This window comes from Grampus griseus (assembly GCF_964374135.1).
Source record: "Grampus griseus genome assembly, chromosome: 2".
NCBI classification, from domain to species: Eukaryota; Metazoa; Chordata; class Mammalia; order Artiodactyla; family Delphinidae; genus Grampus; species Grampus griseus.
Window position 1 is genome coordinate 14,580,065 of NC_139018.1, and position 21,680 is coordinate 14,601,744.

Consider the following 21,680-nt stretch of genomic DNA (forward strand, 5'->3'; position numbering starts at 1 on the left):
GCCCCAAAGGTCAGCAGTGCCAAGGTTGAGAAACCCTGTCACAGGTCAGCAGCACATCTCAAACGTGTCTGAGGAGGGAAACCCTAAACTTCATAGCATACTTCGTGGAACATTATTGATGTATTTAAAATCGCCCAGTAGCTCTTGCTCCAGAGCAGCCAGCCCTGTCCGAGTCTCGCAGCCGTTCCCCCCCATCCGCTGCAGCCTAGCGTACCCTTGGCTGCGATGGGTACACAGGAATGCTTTGCGGGTTGATCCAGTTGGAGACAGGATGAGTCTCCAGTCTTTTTAAAAAAATTTTAAATTTAACTTTATTTTTTTATACACCAGGTTCTTATTAGTTATCCATTTGATACACATTAGTGTATATATGTCAATCCCAATCTCCCAGTTCTCCAGTCTTAACATTGGCGAAGGTGACAAAGCCATTCCATTTCTTACCAGGATCCGAGTTTTGCCTTCAGAGAGATCTTGCCACACTCTCCGTTGTGGCTTTTGTGGTCCTTGCTGGTTATTGTCTGATCACTCCAGTAATGCCTTCCCAGTAATTGTCAGCCTCTGAAAATTGGCCAGTCCTGATACGTTTCCACCTGGTCTCTTCTGCCTCTTGATTGCCTGACCCTGAAAGGTCACTGTGGGCAGCCGTACTTAATAGTTTGGATCTATGCAGGATTCTGGGCAGAGCTGTCTTTTTTTTAGCTTTCTTTGGAGTAGGTGGCATCCGTGAAGCTGCTTCTTCCAGCCTATTGATTTTTAGAAAGTGTTCATTGCTACTTCGGGTGGAGGAACGTTCGCAAATGAGATGATCTCAAAGCATCCTTAAGGGGAAGAGGAAGATGAAGGTGTGGTTAGCTCTTCTGTCACAGAAGTGAAGCCAAGAGCCTAACTGGGAGAGTCCACAGGATGTAGGAGGAAGTGTTGGCACCGAGCACATCATTTAACTTCTCTGAACTGCAGTTTTCTTGTAATCAAGACAACCACTGGGATATTTGCAGTTCACAGAGTGTCCTTTGTACATGCATCATCTCATTTAATTCTCCAGCACTACATGCTGTAACTGCTCCGTTTGTAGGAGTGGAATTGAGACCTGTTTTCAGCTTGTGTTTTTTTTTTTTTTTTTTTGCGGTACGCGGGCCTCTCACTGTTGTGGCCTCTCCCGTTGAGGACCACAGGCTCCGGACGCGCAGGCTCAGCGGCCATGGCTCACGGGCCCAGCTGCTCCGCGGCATGTGGGATCTTCCCGGACCGGGGCACGAACCCGCGTCCCCTGCATCGGCAGGCGGACTCTTAACCACTGCGCCTCCAGGGAAGCCCTCAGCTTGTGTTTTCAACAGACAAATTCCTTGAGTCCAAATCTTGTGCTCTCCCCACCACAGCTCGGATGGAGCCAGGTGGCCACTGAGATCTCTTTGAACGTCAGCATAGTCCGGTTTTGTATGGAAGGTTGTAAAAGTCCCTGAGATTTCTGAACTTTCAACTGGACTCTTTAGTGATGCGTCTCAAATTATGAAGGGTGTTTTGTGAAACTTGAGACCATCTCACACACGTCCGATTCCTGCATTCCAAACTTCAAGACTGGCATCTTTCACCCAGTGTGTCTGTGTTAGTATGTGGTGTAGGTCGTATTTGTTTTTCTATGACATTCTGTTGATCAATCCACAGTTAGAATTAACAGTAGAATTCCAAGTATTTTTTCAGGAATTTCCCCCTTCATTACAACTGCTTTGACTGTTTTATTCCTGGAGAAACACAGTCTGATGGTAGATTTCACACATCCAAGGGGACTGCCTTCGCATTGTTTCTAGTGCTAAGAATATGTCAGAGATCTGCTCAGCTGCCTGAACACTACCAGACAAGCTCTGGCCTCTGTAAGGACAAGGTTAGGATAGGCTGGTCTCACCATATCCCTTTCTGTTGTTTAGTGTACTTTGGGCCACTCTGGCAGAGATGCTAACTGCAGGGGACCTTCAGAAACGCAGCATGTAGGTTGATCTTTCACTGCCCAAAACTCTTTAGACTTTGATTCACTTCTTCTGGGGTCCTTCCTGTATTCATTCTTTCTTTCTCTCTCTCTCTCTCCCTCTATCATTTTACAGTAAAAATTTTTTGTTGTGGTAGTAAAATACACATAACATAAAATAGACCATCTTAGCCGTTTAAGTGTACAGTTCAGTAGTGTTAAGTACATTCACATTATTGGGTAACCAACCCCCATAACTCTTTTCAACTTACACAACTGCAACTCTGTACCCACTAAACAACTCCCTACTCCCCCCTCCCTCCAGCCTCTGGGAACTCCCCTTCTACTCTGTCTCTATGAACTTGAAATTTGTCCTTTTGTGACTGGTGTATTTCACTTAGCATGATGTCCTTGGGGTTCATCCGTGTTGCAGTACCCTGTTCTCTCTTTCAGATCAACCCGTTCACTTTTGGCAGCCGGGTTCTTAGACAAAAAGTACTTTTTAAAAAGTACTTAGAAAAGAAGGACTTTTCCTAATTTTCTTTTCTTAGACTCACAGAAAGTCCAGGCTGGTGAAAACAGGTGTGGATCTTGCCAGAACCTCCCAGGGTCTTGGTTAGAGTTCATCTGGTTCTGACAATGATGGCAGCTCATGGGTGTCGCATGACAGATGGCATCATTATGCCAAGAGCCACCTTAGGGCCGGACGACCTGTTGACCTACAGTCCCCTTGGGAGCTGGAAGAACTGCAGCTGAGTGTTTGAGGCCCAGGGAGAGACAGAGCTCTGAGTCTCTGGCAGGTGCTGGTGGGATGGTAGGGCACTTCCCTTGGGATTTGCTGGCTCAGCTCTGGTCTTAATGATCAGCTGGATCAATGTTCTCAAATGCCAGTTGACAAACTGCCTTTGCTGGCAGGCCAGGCCCTCTTAACCTGTTGCTCGACTTCCTTTGCCACACGTGGATTTGGCTTCTGGTGCTGAAGGTCATGAGATTTTGTTAGAGCGTTACTGAAGTGAGACAGTTGTGGCATCCGCGCTGTATTGTTTCTGCTGATATGAGCCCACGTGTCTGTCTTTCGCATCTGGTGAGCCTGATTGCTTTTTCTAGCCTGGGATTTTGTCTTGGAGAGATTCCTAGTGAAATACCGTCCACAGCCTTCTTCCATGGAGGAGGATAGCTAAGGGTTTGGTGCCGAAAGACTGGAAGAGAAAGCTGGATGATGAGAAATGAAATCGGGGCCGTTGACGTGTGTCTTTGTGGTACAGTGGGCTGGTCTTGGGCTGATCACTGACAAGCCATGTGATGACTTGGACAAGTCCCTCCATCACCTGAAGAATGGGGACAGTGGGTTCTGCCTTGCCCTCTCATGGGATTGGAGGATCCCACGGAAAAGTGTTGATCACTGTGCTCTGTACATGGTAATGTGGTATCCTGTCTTCAAGCAGTGTGAGCACCATTGTAACGTGATTAAAACCCGCTCTGGTAGGTTGAAGGGGGCCCTAGTGGCCACTTCCCATCACAGTGACTATTTACAAGTTCACTGGCGTTTAGGTGACTTGAGTGTGGAGAGTCCCCCATCCTGCTCTGCACAGACCACCCACCCTCCCCTCCTTGATTTGCCACACAAATGAGTGGTTTCCAGAGTGGCCTGAGATGCTCCCACAAAGATCTCAACCACTAGCTTCTCTGAATTACTGTGGTTGCTATACATTTTTAAGTAATTTTATATACCTTTTAAAAGCTAACTTTGAGCTTTAAAGCCCGGTGAACCAGGGATATCTCCAGATGGAGGGAAAAAATCAGTTTGCTCTCTCCCCAACCTGTAGCCACTAGGCCCATAACCGTTGGCCTTTCCACAAGCATTTCTAGTCTCTTTAGATAGAGTCACAAGAGGTTGGAGCTAGCTAAGTATGACAGTAAGCTCCTAGAGGCCATAAAATATGGCTTCTAATTTTTCTCTCCATGTCCAAGCACAGTTTTCAACAAGCTCTTAATAAATCCTTGAATCTCCTAACAGTTAGAAGATGTCACTTGGAGGGACCATACCAAAGAAGAGTGTAGAATATGGGGCCAGTGAGCTCAAAAGCTTTGCAATTAGCATGGCAGGAACCGAGCCCACAGGTGAATGCATCAGTCACTACAGGGGCTACATCAGAGCGGGTAGGTGGGCCACTCCAGATCTGTCTCCACTGTGAGAGTGTGGATTACACGGCAGCACAGCAGAACGAGCGGAATAGCGATCGGTGACTTAGGTACATTCAAAGGATGTTGTAGAAATCTTGAAGTAGATTTCTATCGTACAGAGAATTTTCCTTATCTACACCACTGGATTTACCCGTCCTCCGTTCCCCACGTTTACTCCATCCCTGGCGTCTACTCAGTTTTCAGGCAAATCAGGGTCAGAATGAAGAGGAGATTTGGAGGGAAGTAAGCTAGATATTCAGGCTCCTGCAGTAATAGTCAATTATCGAATTCTCCAGAAGCGCCAACTCCTCTATCGTGAACTCCTCAGTTTTTAAGTATCTTTAGAAATCAGGTGATTCAGCGTTGGCCACAGCCAGCTGGCTATTTCCTGCTTTCTTATAAAAATCAGATGGTGAGATCCCAGGAGCTGGCTGGGGTTGTTCAAAGATAATCTTAAGCATTTTAACGCACATTATTCTTCATGCAGCTATGAGCCTTAACAGCCTCAAATCGGAATAGGACAGGAATCATACAGAAGAGAACTCAGCTTGCTGCCATCATCCTGCAGCCCTGAGACCCCGGCCAGATCTCCTGCTGTCCTGCGCAACTCCTGGCCACTCAGAGGCCACAGCAGCCGGAGCTGAGGATCAGGGCTGCAGGAAAAGCCATAGCTGAGATGCATTATCCTCACTTACTCTGAGTAGAGTGGATCCAAACCACAATGAAACAGAAGTTTTATCATTTACATCAAGGTTCATACTGTGTGTTTTCTGACACGTTTGTCATCCTTTTGATGTATTTGTGTGCTGTAGCACTTTTCTTCCTCCTTCTCTACGCCTCACCAGCCATGTACCACGTCCCCGTACCTGGTGTGCTCTTTGTACCTCTGGGGACGAAATGTTGGTCAACAGAACGTGTCACTGGCATTTGTCCTTCCTGTTAACAGTATTGTTCCCCTGCATCACTAGAGACCCTGACGGACTCTAGAAACTCATCGGGTAGTCCTTCAGCTTTCTTATTCTGTGTGTGTGTGTCCGTGTTTGCCAAACTTACAAACTTATTATTTAGACCAACTTTTTAATTTGTTTTAACGCTGAAGGTGATTGATGATGCATTAACCGGTATCATTTGCCACGTTCTATCTTGGAGAAAGTAATTTATGCTGCCTGTTGGGCTGGCTGTAGGCACAATTTTGACTAAGTGCTTTCTAACATTAATCTAAACCAATCCTTGATTTAGAGTCACCTCCTTTCTACTGCAAGACCGGCTTGGTTATAAAGTTTTTCACTGGGTGTCTTAAAACAGTGAAAATGCTTGTCTATAAATGTAGTAAAGTGTCATTGTGATGCATTAATCTCTCGTCTTTTCTTGCCTCTCCTGTTGCAGGACTGTGAGTGGTAACATATCTGAAAAGTGTTTTATGGGATATGGGGTGCAACATTTTAAGCCAAGAAATTGAAAACGGGATATGAAACAAGAAGACAGGGGAGGAGGGCGTTGATCAAGGTCATATCTGTATAATAAGAATTTGGTGGTAGAAAAGCCAGGAAAGGCAAGCTCGCATTTATAATGGGCAGGTGGCACTAGGAAGTGGTGAAAAACCTGCTGATCTCAGAAGACATGGATGGGAGTTCTTTGCCTCATAAAGTCATAAAATTATGAAGAAATTAGCGAAAGTTATAAGCTATGATGTTGAGCATCTGATGTGACCATTTCGTTTACCTGCAAATGATTTCAGTGCCCAAGAGGGAGCAGGGTTAGGACAGTAACCTGAATACCCACATGGACGGGTTATGCACGTTGGAATATGAAGCCCATTCACCATAAAACAAGACCAACGGTTTTTAAAGATACATCTTCAGAGGGTGTAAATAATGCATAATTGGGAAAGTGTTCTGAGGCCATTTTGAAGGATGTGTTTGGAGGAAGCGTTGTTTTCTGAGTGCTGCTGAGTGAGTGTAGACAAGCTCGCCCTCACGCTGGTTTCTCTTCTGTTTTAGCACATCAGGTCCACCCCTCTGGCCGGGCAGCACCTTCTTCAAGAGAAATGGAGCCCTTCTACAAGGTAGGTCTCTGACAGCCCCCCCTCCCCCTCCCCCACACTACTCCTTCGCTCCTGGTGTCCGTCGGGAGAGTTCTGTCTGCTGCAGAGCGGGCCCTCTGTGACTGCTGTGGGATGGCTCTGTTTGTCCAGTTCTCTTTATTTCTTCCTACTGACGTCTCCTGGTTGATATGAACTGTTAATCTGAGATAAGACGACTTCTTTGGTCTGTTGTCACTGGTCAGATTCCAGAAGTGGTCGGCTTGCTTTGGTGAAATTGGAATTACGTGGCAGTTAGGATGCAACGATAGCATCAATTGGACTGGTAAAATCAAACCCTATCGCGGATTTCCAGTGCCTGGGCTGTGAGGAATGCTGGGGGTGTTCTGGCACTTGGGTCATCGTGGAGATCCACGTGTTGCTTGCTGTGCCCTGACGTCCACGTGTGCCTGGAAGGGTGACTGCGGTTTGTTCTGAGGCTCAGAGTTCAGACGCCCTCCCTCATCCCTGCAGGCGTCATTTGCAGGGGGGCATTCTTTCTGCTGTCCAGTCCATCCTCAGCTGCCTTGCGCGACTTCCTGTCCAATGCACTCAAGGAATTCAAACCGCCTTTCATCTCTACTTTTGCTGTCAAGTTTCTTTAAAAATGGCCAAAGTCGAAGAAGAACACAGAGCTAAAAATAGCAATGAGATGCACTCTAACTACTTGGAGAAAGTACTTTGGGGAGATGTCTGCTCTGCAGATCAGCTGGAATTGGCTGGCCCCCAAGTGTCTTCTGACTTCCCTTCCTCATTAGCCTCTCTTGATTGGCTGGGTGTCAGAGTGGCACAACTGGCCCAAAGCAGATGGATTTGGTTTTGCCAAGAGCTTTGAAACTGTACTGGGCTTAGGGTGAGGAGTTTCAGTGCATCTTGGTTGGTTTAGAGCTGTTACGCCTCTTTTCCCTAAAAGTTACACGCCCAGGGCCAGCCATGTGTGTGAAGGAGTAGGATATATATGTAGCTAAGAAAAGAGGCATTTATCTTCAGGTTTCCAGAGTAGCTCAAACAATTGTGAGAGATGTCATCACATTTGTGCTATTGTTTTCAAGGCCATACAATTGTATGTTGTCTTTTTAATAGCCTGTGAAATCGGGAACTTCAGAATTCCTTTACATCTTTGCTTGGTCCAGGTGAAATTTAGGTAGGTAGGTCTGATTAATCCTAATTTTAATGACCATCATAAATATCCTAAATATTTAAGAAAAAAAGGGAACTCCCTCCACTCTCAAAAATTAATACAGGGCTTCCCTGGTGGCGCAGTGGTTGAGAGTCCGCCTGCCGATGCAGGGGACACAGGTTCGTGCCGCGCTCCGGGAAGATCCCACATGCCGCAGAGCGGCCGGAGCCTGTGCTCCGCAACGGGAGAGGCCACAACAGTGAGAGACCCGCGTACCGCAAAAAAAAAAAAAAAAAAAAAAAATTAATACATAATTTAAAAAAAATCTATTCTGTTCTCCCTTCAGAAAGTGTAAATGGAGACCTATTGGGTTTTTTCAAGTGGATTTCAAAGTTATGTGCATCCTTATTTTTCCTCTAGATCTGTAGCAATGATATGAATATCATTCATGGTTGGATTATTTTCACAAAAGGCATTTTATTTACTTAGAGCATTTTCTTATAGGATTTTTATTCATTAAGTTCCACATTAGGGAAGATTTGCTCTAAGCATATTAGTTTTGGGTTATTTCTGCAGGACAGAAGCATGAGGGAAAAATTGATAAGGTTTATGAAATTGAGTGATTTCACCATGAGATTCTGTCTCATGGGTGGTAGACTTTTTTTCTTTTCTACATAGGGTTAAACATTCTCCTAATTACTCTAGGCATTGAGAATTAAATTATTACAGATTTCAGATGCTTCTTGAATCCACATCCAATTCAATACATCCCATTTACTTTTTATGTATATGTTAGAATCAGAACTATCGTGGTGAGAATTCTGGAGTGTGGGTGGGGATTTGCTAATGTTTTTTTTCCTGTTGTGTTTCTGCATTTGCTGTATCTGTATAGAGGGTTCACGAGACACTTACATTGTAATAAGGTTTTTTAAACTCTGTGTGTATTCTTCTGAATTATTATTTTTTTAACTTTATTTTATTGATGTATAGTTGATTTACAATGTGTCAGTTTCTGCTATACAGCAAAGTGATTCAGTTTTATATATATATATATCTTTTTTATATTCTTTTCCATTATAGTTTATCACAGGATATTGAATTCAGTTCCCTGTGCTATACAATAGGACCTTGTTGTATATCCATTCGATGTATCATGGTTTGCCTCTCCTAATCCCAAACTACCATTCCATCCCCCTCCCACCCCTCCTCCCCCTTGGCAACCACCGTCTGTCCTCTATGTCTGTGAGTCTGCTTCTGTTTCATAGATAAGTTCATTTGTGTCATATTCTTGTGTTCCTCTGGCGGGCAGTACTGGCTTATCAAGAAGTTGCTGATGCCCACGAACAAAAGTTTTACAGTAAAGATACTGGCATAGAAAGAAGGGAGCTGCCCAGTCATGGCAGAGGAAGGTTTAGTTTAGAATCAAGTAGAAGAAAATGTAGCTGATTTATGCTCACTTTCTCACCTTTATACTTTGTATTTTCAATGTATGTCCACATTTTTTCTTTATGTCTAAAGCGAGCAGGAGGATGTTTGTCTAGATAATCAGACTAGGAAAGAGCTCTATTAGTAGGTTCCAGCCACAAGGATTGGGAGTGCAGGCCAGGAGGATCCCCTAAAAAACCCAGTTCCTAGAAGCAGGGTAGTAGGTGAAGCTTGGTCACACAGTGACACAGGGACCCAGCAACCGGCCAGCAAAGCCCAGCTGCGACCGTGGGCCCTGACCACAAGCAGAACTGGCGAAACTGGACTGCACGGGGCCGGGGAGAACCTGCTCTGTGAAGTCACCCTACGGGTTGAGACTAAAAGAACCCAAAAGCAGCAAAATGAGCAGATGTGCCCCATTGCTTCGAGGACAGAGCCTTGTTTTTGACAGGAGGGAGGGAACGTGGGCCTGTCACTTCTTGGGAGAGTTGACACTTGTACAAGGCCTTAAAAAGTAAATAGATGGGGGTGGTGCCAGGAGGGAAACAACCAGAGCACACGGGCACGAGAGGACCACAGGTAGAGAGAGCGATGGGGACTCTATGGGGTGGATGCAGAAATGAGGACTTTGCGGGCACTTTGGAATAATGACATCGTCACACACTCCAAGATGTTTTTCAGAAGAAAGCTGAGATTTCCAAAGAGGAAGTAATGGAAGGTAAAACCTGAAATCAGTGGGACAGAATGACCTAATTGGTACAGTGGGGAACCGATGTGTATTGTCTAATAGTTGTTTGCTTTATAAGCTGTTGAGCAGAGAGGTAGTATAGTTATTTTTTTCCAGCGTAAAACCAATTGCAAGAATTAACCGGAAGCACTCAGGGTCCTGTTGAGGGCGGCCTCTGGGTTTCGGTTCTTGCAGATTCACTGGCAAGAGGGCCTGCTGAATCATCTTGCAGTTTTGAGGATAATGGGGTAAGATTTGGTTTGGATTACACCAGGCATGGGTACTTAACATAATTGGTCATTTCATCAGTTCACAGTATTTATTTTATTTTAAATGCCATTTAGGCTGCTAGAGACATTTTAGTATGTTAGCAGTTTCAGTGGGTAGAGAGCACTTCAGATCTTGTACAATAGTAACCTAGCTGATTGCCAGAAGGGGACAAACCCTTCGTTAAAAGGGGACCCAGGATGGGGCCCAACAGATGAGTGTGGCTTATTCAGAGGCCTCAGGAGTGGCCAGCTGACAGGTGTCCCCAACTGTCTCCTCTGCCTGTCTCTGTGTGTCTTGGTGACAGTCTCTGTGTGCGAAATACATTTTTTTAACCATCTTTTTTTTTTTAATTTTTACTAGAGTATAGTTGATTTACAATGTCGTGTAAGTTTCAGGTGTACAGCAAAGTGAATCAGTTACACATATACACATAGCCACTCTTTTGTAGATTCTTTTCCCATATAGGCCATTACAGAGTATTGAGTAGACTGTCCTTGTGAAGTACATTTTAAAATTTCTTAGGTTATAATATCTCTTATTTTCTTAATTAAAAGAGTAAACTGGGCTTCCCTGGTGGCACAGTGGTTGAGAGTCCGCCTGCCGATGCAGGGGACACGGGTTCGTGCCCCGGTCTGGAAGGATCCCACATGCCGCAGAGCGGCTGGGCCCGTGAGCCATGGCAGCTGAGCCTGCGCGTCCGGAGCCTGTGCTCCGCAACGGGAGAGGCCACAACAGTGAGAGGCCCGCGTACCGCAAAAAAAAAAAAAAAAAGAGTAAACTATTGTAAGTTTTCTTCCAAACTCCCTGGCCCCAAACTCCCCCCTCTCCTTCTGCCACATAGACACACATATTCCCTTCACCCATCAAACTTAAAATTAGGTTACTTTATTTAAACATCACCCTTGGATGAATTATTTTAATGAGTCAGTGATTCCTAATTAAAGACATTCCTCACCTCTGGTCTGACCCTTCAGCGTCTGCCCCTGGAGGGTGCATCCCCCAGCCGCACATGGCATCGCTGCTCTTGCTCGCATCATTTCTTCTACTAAGAGTTGCTACGAGCTGCCGCCCATCCGATCCGCCACGTCTGCCCCACTTTGGCCTTCATAGGCTCTATAGGCCTCCAAGCTCCCCACGGAGTTCTGTTCAGAGAGAAGCTGCTGCCTGTACAGCTCTGAGCCAGCTGACCATCTGGGCCTACCCACACTGCCCCACCTGCAAGCATTTCATTAGTCTTTGTCTCTGTGTGTCAGGCACTGGATTAGGCTGGAACCTCCCTGGGAGGCCCAGGGACTGCCCCTCCACCACTGACCGCCCGTCCCGGGGTCAGACCACACGTCCCAACCCTTCTTGCAAAGCAGCTCAAGCCCTGATGCCACCACAGGTCATGCAGACCTGCCCAGTTAGCAACCCCCTGGCAGCCTTCCGGGCCCTCCCTCCACTTTTCTCCTCTCCATCCCTCCTGTATGGGGCCACTAATTATTATTAACTCTATTCCCATAGGATGCAGGGGTGGAATTCAAAGAAATTCCCTAGCACGCATAGCAGATGCTTATTTCTTTTCACTCCTGACAGCCCCCTGGATGAGCTAATGAAATGGAAAGAAGACCTTCCAGGCCTTTTCAGTGCACAGAGCAGGACTGAGCTGCCGCAGGCCCGAGAGCAGATAGGGGAAAGGAAACCAGCTCTTCTGCTGTCAGATGCACGTTGTCCCCACGAGCGCACAGATGTGCTCGCCACTGGTGTGAAACATGCAGGAAGTTGATTATGCCCAGTAGATGGCCTGCTTTGAGGAATGCCCGCTTCCCAAGTTCTAGGCCGGCTTCGTGCACTTACTTTCCTGGGAGTCCTATTACGTACCGCCCACTCTCCACAACCCTTACGCCTTACCCTCTCCCACAGCTCCGCAGTGGGTTTTTTCTGGTAAAATGTATGCAGTACCTCCCTTTGGTTGTGTTTGGGGCTGTTAAAGGCTCAGCAGCAAGTAGTCAGTATATCAGAAACGAGTTTTCGTGGAAAGGAGCCTTGGATTACCAGTGAGGGGACCTGGCTGTGGTCCCAACTCTGCCACTTGGTAAACTCTGACCTTGGGCATAACTCAGGCATCCCTAGGGTTTCATGTTCTTGCCTGTGAATTCAGGAGCGGACCTCAGGAGTGGCAGGGGTTTCCTGTGGGTTACAGCTCTGATGAGCCATACTAACAACTTCCCTAAAGTGGGTCGAGGACTTTCCTGGTGGTCCAGTGGTTAAGACTCCGTGCTTCCACTGCAGGGTACACAGGTTTGATCCTTGGTTGGGGAAGATCCTGCATGCTGCGTGGTGCGACCAAAAAAAAAAAAAAAAGAAAAGAAAAAATGAAATAAAGTGGGTCAAAATGGTTTCGAGGCATAGCTCAGCGGGAGCAGTGCCACCTTCAGCCAGCAGTGTCAGCGGATGGCCCACGGAGAGGAAACAGGGTGACGGCTCCCTGGGTGTATCTTGACCCTTGAACAAACCCTTTCTCGTGGATCGTAGGGAGGCAACATACTATAGATTTGGACAACTTGGAAAGGACCCATCTTGGCCTCGTGGGCACCTGGCTTAACCCTCTCTGTGGGGATAATAATAAACATGCTTGCCGTATGGGGTTCCTATAGGGCTCAATGAATTCATATCAGTAAAGCCCTGAGAACAGGCTAAATTCCCAGAGTCAGTTATTATAACATTTTACAAAACTATGAATCTTAGGAAAGCAGGGCTAACGTCCTCTGAATGTGGTGTCCCTGTGTTATTTCTCTTATCTGCTAAAATGTCCCTTGTCCATTTGTTGGGTCTACTGATTCTCAGAACAGGGCAAAAGACGGGATAGCCCAGATCCTTTTGGATTTATACGTGGATCTGAAAGACAACTTGTTCAACTCTTTATATCAGATTCCTTTCAAATAGGACTGCTTCCTTGTGAGGTTCCCCCAGCTCACAAAGACTGAGTTATACCCCTTGCTGTACGGTTGTACATACCCAGCAGGAGCATAGATAACCACGCAGAAAAGCACGGATTCAGCACCACGTCAGCCCAGCTTTAAATCCCTCTCTCTTTGGGCACCAGCTGTTTGACCTTGGGCCTCAGTTTCAGTTGTCTGTAAAACGGGGCTACGAGTTGTGCTCCCCAGAATCTTGGCAGAGATTAAAGGAGGGTGTGAACGTGGAAACATTTGTCCAGTCCAGTGCCTGGCCTGGCACCTCACAAACACTTAATAAAGAGTGGAGTTAACCTTTGACTCTGTGCCCCTTAATCCTGGCCGGTGTATTCAGGGTGAAAGGTTCCAAAATTCCTTAAAGGAGCGGTCTCCCAACAAAAGCCTCTCCTGTGCATGAGGTCCACGCACACTGCCAGCCTCGCCAGTGTTTCCTTTCTGATGGAACCAGGGTGTCTGCGTGGCCTGGGTCTCTAGTCCAGGCGCTTCCTTCTTTCTGTCCATCAAGACGCAGACTGAAGGCTTTGTTCGGGTTTACCCTGCCCCTCCCCTACATTGCTTTCCCATTTGGTTGCCGCCTCTGGGCTCTTTGGCTTCTTTCATCTAATCTGCTCCACAAGCTGACTCTTTTGTCCATTTTGCAAAGAGGGCATCCACCTAATGCATAAATCTCTTGATTCTTGCCTCCAGGCACACCCGTTTCAAAAAAAAAAAAAGCAACAGTAATAGCAGAAAGGAAACCAAAAAAACCTCTCTACTTTCCCCCCTAGTGCTAATTGCCTTCTGTCTTTGTTTGGCCTGCAGAAGCCCTTTGGTTTTTCGGAGGAGCTCTTATCTCTTGGCCTGTTTGTCTTATTGTTCTGCCCTGACTTATTTGTAAAGATATTTATGTAATACAGTAGTAAAGTCACCTGCCTATTTTTGTTTACCATCAAGTGAAGTTAAACGGTTGCTGCTCTGTTCTTCTCATCACTCAGGTTCTGTGCGGTCACGGAGAACATGTTCTTAAGTTACTTAAAAACTGTAAGGAAATGCAGTTTTATTTTATTTTTACCCCCATCGTTTTTTTTTTATTGAAGTGTAGTTGTTGTACAATATTATACGTTACAAGTGCACAGTATAGTGCTTCACAATATTTAAAGCTTATACTCCATTTATAGTTATTATAAAGCATTGGCTGTATTCCCTGTGCTATACAGTATATTCTTGTAGTTTATTTTGTACCTAATAGTTTATACCTCTTAATCCCCTCCCGCCTTTCCTCTCCCCACTGGTAACCATTGGTTTGTTCTCTATATCCGAGTCTGCTTCTTTTTTGTTATATTCACTAGCTGGTTGTATTTTTTAGATTTCACATGTAAGTAATACCATACAGTATTTGTCTTTGTCTGACTCAGGAAATGCAATTTTAAAAGAAGCCTTTGATAGAATTCTGACCTTCCCTGTCTTTTTTCCCCCTTAATTTATTATTATTTATTTATTTATTTTTCGCTGTGTTGGGTCTTCGTTGCTGTGTGTGGGCTTTCTCTAGTTGTGGCGAGCGGGGGCTACTCTCCGTTGTGGTGTGCAGGCTTCTCATCACGATGCCTTCTCTTGTTGCGGAGCACAGGCTCTAGGCGCGTGGGCTTCAGTAGTTGTGGCATGTGGGCTTCAGTAGTTGTGGCTCACAGGCTCTAGAGCGCAGGCTCAGTAGTTGTGATGCACGGGCTTAGCTGCTCCGCGGCATGTGGGATCTTCCCAGACCAGGGCTCGAACCCATGTCCCCTGCATTGGCGGGCAGATTTTTGACCACTGTGCCACCAGGGAAGCCCTTCACTGTCTCTTGGGAATCCAGATTTGCCCCAACTTCCCAGTGTCTGCAGCCTGACATGGACTCTCCACCAGCCAGATAGCCTGTGTTTTCCTATCTGACTTTAATTTCAGCCAGTCTCTGTACCATTGTCCATAGAAACCCTTTTCATGAAAATCCAGTGTTGTACTCGGCCCTGTAGGCAGAAATAGGGAAGCCAGCAGGAACTGCCAGCTTTACCAGGGACCTGGCATTGAGCGCTTCCTCTGGGCCAGGCCCCTGCCTGGTGGGTGGGTGCAACCTGGTTCTGCTGTTTCCAGAGGAAGGTGGAAACTGGGGCAGGAGTTTAGGAGATGGAGGGCAGGGCCGGAGAGGGAGTTTTAGAAGTTGTCAATCCAGAAATGACCGTGGAAGTTATGAGCCTACATGAGATTTTCAGGGGGTTATAGAATGAAGAAGAGGGAAAAGCTCCATGTTGAAGACCTAGATTTGTGATAGAAAGAGGAGTGCAGCTGACAGCAAGCAACCATGGCATCAAAGAAGCCGCTCAGTCAGAAACTGGAGGAAATCACTGAAATGAAGGGAAAGAGTTTCAGAGAGAGGGGACTGGGCAAGAGCATCCACTCCGCAGAGAAGCCAGTGGGGGCGTGGGGGGGATGGATGGGGCTGAAGAAAAGCCACCTGTGGGCTCTGATGATTAAAGTGGCACTAGGGCCTTCGGGGCATGACCGCTAATCTTCTGTCTCTATGGACCTGCCTGTTCTGGATGTTTCACATAAATGGAATCAGACAGTAAGTGACCTTTTGTGTCTGGCTGTATATATTCTTTACACTATTCCTATATTAGCTTTATGCCTTAGGTATTATTACTCCCGTTTTGCAGATGGAAAAAATAAGGCCTGGAGCAACTGTGCTCCTCAAGGTCACAGAGCCAGGATCAGAAACCTGGACTCACACTCATCTTTGGCTCAAAATGGCATCAGTATTTCTAAACAGCTTTGCACTTTAGGTGTTTAGACAGACAGTCTGCTGTGTTTTGCAGGCTGGGGCTGGGGAGAATCCAGTTATAATGCTTAAAAGCAATTTATAACGACGAGACAAAAAGATGGAAGTGAATGCTTGTCTTCTTTTGTTTGAGTAGTTAAGAGGCTTCCTTTCTTCTTTTGTCCTCTCACATGACTATTGTAAACAGCTAACTTTAAGGTATTTTAAAGGCTGAGGAAAGAGAAAGGGAAATCCTGAAATTAGTCATTCAAAGATTAATGCAATGAGAGGGCGTAATTCTTAACAGAATGAATATTTTATTTGAGTGTATCTGAATTTTGTACTAGGAAATAGAGAGATAAAGATAGTTTTACACGGATTACAACTCAGCAACAGGAATATTTCCTTATAGTTTAGTTTTTGGAGCATTTAAAAATGTTTTCCTTGTCTATTAAATTATATCATATAGATGATAAAATAAAAAGATTAGACAACTTTGGATCGTATTGTACTGTAGAGCCTGCTTTTATCAAAGTGCTCAATCTTAAAATACAATTGAAAAAGTCAGCCCCCTTGAAGTCCTGTTTAACCGTGCGTGGATGGAAGTTTAGAAATATTTCAATACAATTGCCAAGAGGCTTGCAATGAAGAATCTTTTAGAGTAGACTGAGGGAAATGTTCACATTACAGTTTCAGAAGTGAACTTGAAAGCATCCACCTGTAAACTGCAAGAGGTCAAGTTTGTGTTCTTGTTTGGTTCCCTTGACGACCAAAAGGTGTGGCTCAGAACTCCTGGGTAGTACTGGCTGCAGTGCATGTGATAGGTCAGGAGTGTATGGCTGTGTGTGTGTGTGTGTGTGTGTGTGTGTGTGTGTGTGTAGATGTGACTCCCCTGCCAACCCCCTGCCCCTCTTCCTCTGGTGTTTCCATCCCACAAAAGATGGTATGAGGATAAAAGACCTCAGTTTTCAATTCAGGCCTTCCTGGATCCATTCCCTGCCTTGCTGCCTAATTGCTGTCTGACTTTGGGAAAGTTATGTAAACTTCTTTGAACTGCTGTAAAATGCAAAAATACCAGTCTTGCAAGATGAGTATAATTATATGTGAAGATTAGATGACAATCTGCGTATTGTCCCTGGCACTTAGTAGGTGCTGCAGGTGTAGCTGCCACGGCCACTACTTTCCCTCCAGGGGAGGCAGCGTGACTGGGAGAGAAGAGTATGGATCTCGGAGCTGGCCAGTCTTGGGTACAAAGGCCGACCTCTGCCGTCCACCAGCTGCGTGATTTCAAGCAGCTTATCCGATTGTTCGAGCCTTTCCAGCCAGTAAGACAGATAGTAGTGCTTCATGGGATTTTGTGAGAATTACAGTAGTGTATGTACAGGGCTGGCACAGGGCCTGGTGATTATTGTGTTCAGTAAATAGGATTCATTATGTTTATGATAGCATTTCTGCGATTTCCTAAGGTTTTCAATTCCTTCCACCCCCAGACAACAACATAAAAAAAAAAATCCTTGCCCAGTTGCACTGATGTTATATCTTCAGGAATGTTTAAGACTGTTTTCAGCCTCTCTGAAGCTCCTGCTACATGAAGGCAAATGTCTACAAGATATGCACAGGAGGAGGAGAACTTGAGGCCTCACCAGCTGTTCTCACGGACGCTTTTGAGTGACTAAGATCTTGCAGAAATATGACACAGAAAAAGAAGTTTCCTTGGGGATGGTTTGGAATAGTTTGTGATCTGTATTCCTGTTTCTTCCTCTTAGTGTCTCGATGGTGCCAGAATACGAACTATTCGCAAAGATGCGTTTCAAAGATGGGAGGGAGGGAGAGGGAGAGAAAGAAGGAGAGACGTACTTGCAGTGATAAAGAACTTTAGAACTTCGTTTAAAGGATCTCGTTGAGCTTGTCCCCTGCTCCACGGTCACTGTAGCGCACATGGTTGGCCCCTCTTTGGGCTGTGATTTTTTTTATGCGGCGTGCTCAGGATGACCGCATTCTGCTTATTGGATACACCTTGCAGGGAGGTGTTAGAACCACAGGTCTGTGCCTGATGACACCTGCCAGTAGGGCTACTCTAACCCAGTGTCTTGGCTATGGAGTCATTTCCTACACGTTGGACAAGATTCTGAGGACATTGTGACAAGAGACCAAAAGCCTGTGACATGTAGAAAGGCCAGTTCTGTATTTAGCATTTGTGTGTACCATAGTTCTCAGACTGAGAGACTTCCTTTTTTAAGTTTTGCCATGGTTGGGAAATGAAACAATTATGCATGAAGTTTTCACTTTTAAACTTTTGCAGCTGTTGTGGGCCCTAATTGGGGTGCTCACGGGGACGGCATGGGTACCAGTAGCCATATCAGGGCATCAGTGGCATCTTTCTTCTCTTGTGGGGCCCACTGTTCGCTCCCCCAACATGATATTGCAACATAATATTACAAATGAGAGGCGCCAACTTTTTACAGGAGCTCCCTGGCCTCGGCGATTGGTTGAGAGACAGGCACATGACCGAGCCCAGGCCAGAGTTCTACTCTGGTCTTTCTTCTCTTGGGTATGGGAGCTCTAAAGCATGTGCTGTCATCACAAGGCCTTCCATGTATCAATAGAATTGACCAGTGTACAAGAAATGGCACCAGCGCAAAGAAGCAGAGACAAGGGACCACTCTACTATGGTCCTTCCTGTGGTTCGATTAGATGAGCTCATAAATTCTCCCTTTTACTTGACCCAGCTTGACGTGGGTGTTTTTGTCTGTGTGTGTATGTGTACATCCAAGAGTCCTAACTAATAAAGAATCTCGATAAGTGAATAGCATCCATTCAGCTAAATGTATATCACTGATGATTTCTGTGTGTCAGTGAAATTCCAACCTCCCCATTGTCCTGGGAGGCCCACTTAGTGGTTTGGCTGTCATTTGAAAGCAGATGAGCTTGGAGAGCTTTCCGGAGATGGTGACTTGAGTTAAACAAACAAAGTAGGATCGTGGTAATAATAATACCTATTCTCTCTGTCCCCCAACTCAGCGTTGCCTTTGGTGGGAATAGGCTCAGAGAGGCTCAGACTGAATTTACAAAGTGGCTGCCTGCAGCCTCTTGGGCTACAAACTTTGACTCTAGCGTTTTCCCAGTGTTCCCAGAAGAAGTTACGAACAGCACTGTAATTAGACCAGCTTGGATCACATGACCACCTGGAACCAGCACTGTAATCCGAGGAATGGGAGGCGCGGGTTGGGTTACACGGGGGGTGGAAGCATCACTTGGAAGCACATGGACGGATGGGGAGATGGAAGGGTCTCCAGATTGCAAGTCAGGGTCAGTTCCCAAAGAGGGGGAAAGGAACTGTCCATGACAACAGCACAACCATTTTAAAAAACGAGGCAATGGACAAGAAAGCGTTAGGTCACATATGCAAGTATTCGTGGCCATCCAGTGGAAGGTCAAAGGCTGAGTGCACATCTTCCCATTTGAGACTCTTCCAGCTTTCTTTGCACGAGAAGGGCCATCATCCACGGGTGTACAGGTGCCAAGGTCTCAGGGCATATGGTGGTGTCGGTCAAGTTAAGTAATTTCACAGAGGCCCAGGATCTTGGGCAATGATGACATTCACCTTTCCTGGCAAAGTGGGGGTCGGTGGAATGCATTACTTTAACCAGACTTGCCTCATTGGTGATAAAGGAGAGGAAGAAGATGGGATACAACTTCCCTTTGTTGAGGATTAACCTTGAGCAACCAACCTCGGGATGTCTGAGAAGTTCTCTTAGCAGCCAGAGTTGATCCCCAGGGTCCTCACTTCAGAATACAAGATGCTTGGACAGTTCATGTATTCATCAGCTAGGACGGCCACAACAAAATACCTCAGACCGAGGGGCTTCTGCCACGCAGATTCATTTTCTCACCGTTCTGGAGGCTGGGAGTCGGCAGGCTTGATTTTTCCCGGCCCTCTCCGTGGCTTGCAGGTGGCCACCCTCTCACTGTGTCCTCACATGGCCTCTTCTTTGTACGTGTGCTTCCTCTGGTCTCTCCCTCGTCTTAGAAGGACACCAGTCCTGTCGGATTTGGGCCCTGTTAGGGTCCTGTTGCCTTAGAGCCTCACCCTTACTTCCCGTTTAATCTTAATTACCTCTTTAAAGGCTCTGTATCCAAATTCAGTCATATTGGGGGTTAGAGTTTCAACATAAGAATTTGGGGAGGGAGACACAGTTCAGCCCATAATAGTGAATTACACGCATATATTTCACGAACATTCCTTGATTTTCTGTGCGTGATTACACGCATATATTTCACGAACATTCCTTGATTTTCTAGGGTAGGGTGCCAGCTACCCTAGCTGTGACATCGCAGTCTAGCTGGGAGACAGAACCACTAAGAAGCCTGGGTGGTTTGTGCCACTGCAGAAGGGCTCAGATTCTGGGAGGAGGAAGTCAGGAGTCAGGGAACACTTCGCTGAGGGGTGCTGCTCGTGCAGTGCAAGGCTCTTGGCCCTGCAGCTCCTAAATCTGCCCATATGGACTCCTTGACACGGTTAACTGTGCCCTTCTCCATCACAGTGTTGCTCCGGGCCTCAGTACCAAAGATGCGTCACATTACATCAATGGCGGAAACGCTCACTTAGCCAAGCTTACAAAGTCATGAAACCCACCCCAAAGGCACAAGTCATTAACAAGTGCACAGACAGTCATATGTGACGTGCGTGGCTTCGAAAGCAGTGGCGAGATACGATGATCCAGGATGGAGATGGGAAAGTCACCATGTCCGTTTCAGGTAGCTTTCCTAATTCCTTGCAGGAAAGAAGATGGGGAGGTGAAAGAAAGGTGTTCCGGGCAGAATTGTGGGGAGATTCTTAGAAAGGTAGTAGAAGATCGGTTTGACTCTGAGGTGAAGGGAGTGGCTAGATAGTGGCATTGGGCTGGATGGTGCAATTTAAATCTGGAAACCAGCCGTATAAGGAGGGGTCAAGAACTAAGAGCCAACAGTCATAAACACCGGAAGCTCCTGCAGGATGGTACCCATCATATCACACGATCACAGCAGAAGGTGGTCAGGGTGACTTGGGTCGTAGTGGTCATCGCTGGGCTGAAGCCAGAAAAAGATGCAAGCAGCTTTGCTGAAGAGGTGAGAGGAGAGTGGCAGACCCAGAAGTAGCTTGGGTGGAGGTGAGGTGTGCGGGGCGACTGGGCAGGTGAGGGAGGTGTTAGAACCTCACATACCATTAGGCTGGGATGCTTTGCATTTTCTCTCATTACCCAGTCTACTTAGGAAAAATAATGATAATCGCATCTTAAATTGGTATAATTTGAAGAGTAATTGGGTAATGAAAATCCAGTTCGGAGCCAGAGATGGAGCCTCTTCCATTTCACTTGCTGGTTTGCAACTTAATTTTTAAAATTAAGATACCTCTAACGAGTCTCAAAATTGTTCAAAATCCAAAATATAGTGAGGGGAAGATAAGATGCTGAGTGAGAAAATGGATTCATGTCAAAACCCGCCATACTGTGTGTGTGTGTGTGTGTGTGTGTGTGTGTGTGTGTTGAGGGTAAGGGGGGCGCTCAGGGGTGGGATAGTTCTTCTCTGTATAAGGACATTAACTACAAATGGCATTTGTTGGACATGTGAATCAATGAATTGGGAGAAAAATGGGATCGTCTAGAATAGCTTTTATACTGCAAAACTGAGCTTGGCATTGGAGGGACCTGACTTTGAATACTGACTCTGACAGCCCCTCATAATCAATCTCTCGCTCGCTCGCTCTCTGTCTCTTTCTCTCTCTCTCTCTCTCTCTCTCTCTCACACACACACACACACACACACACACACACACAGCTGCACGTTCATTTGCATATGTTCTTCTTGGCTTGCTGAGATACTCAGCCTTGAGCTTCTGTTTCTCCATCTGTAAGATCAGGAGGTTACCACCTAGCTCTCAAGAAGTAAATGAAATCACGTGCAAGCCAGTGTGCTTTGTGGTCCTGACGGTGTGGTCACCTGGGCTCAGTGTTGCCCCAGCCAGAGCTCACAGGGAAGGTGGGCAGAGAGAAATCAAGTTACGGTTCTCCTTGGGGTGTGAGGTAGTGACTGGAGGGGGTAGAAGGGGGCTCCTGAGGTGCCAGTTTGGTTACCTGGGTGCTGGTTACCAGGGAAAATTGTTTGTAAAAATTCACTGAGCTGGACACAGATGTGGACTTTGCTGGGT

The 21,680-nt window shown here is 46.2% G+C and overlaps 1 protein-coding gene across 8 annotated transcripts in view; it reads left to right on the forward strand.

Moving 5' to 3' along the window:
* The window catches only part of FOXN3 (forkhead box N3), a 405,750-nt gene that overhangs the window by 276,365 nt on the left and 107,705 nt on the right, over nucleotides 1-21,680 (forward strand). For all 8 annotated transcript variants that reach the window (XM_082647216.1, XM_082647221.1, XM_082647219.1 and 5 more), the window contains one exon: nucleotides 6,145-6,209. In XM_082647216.1, the coding sequence (XP_082503342.1) occupies nucleotides 6,145-6,209 (65 nt within the window). The remainder of the gene's footprint in view (nucleotides 1-6,144; nucleotides 6,210-21,680) is intronic.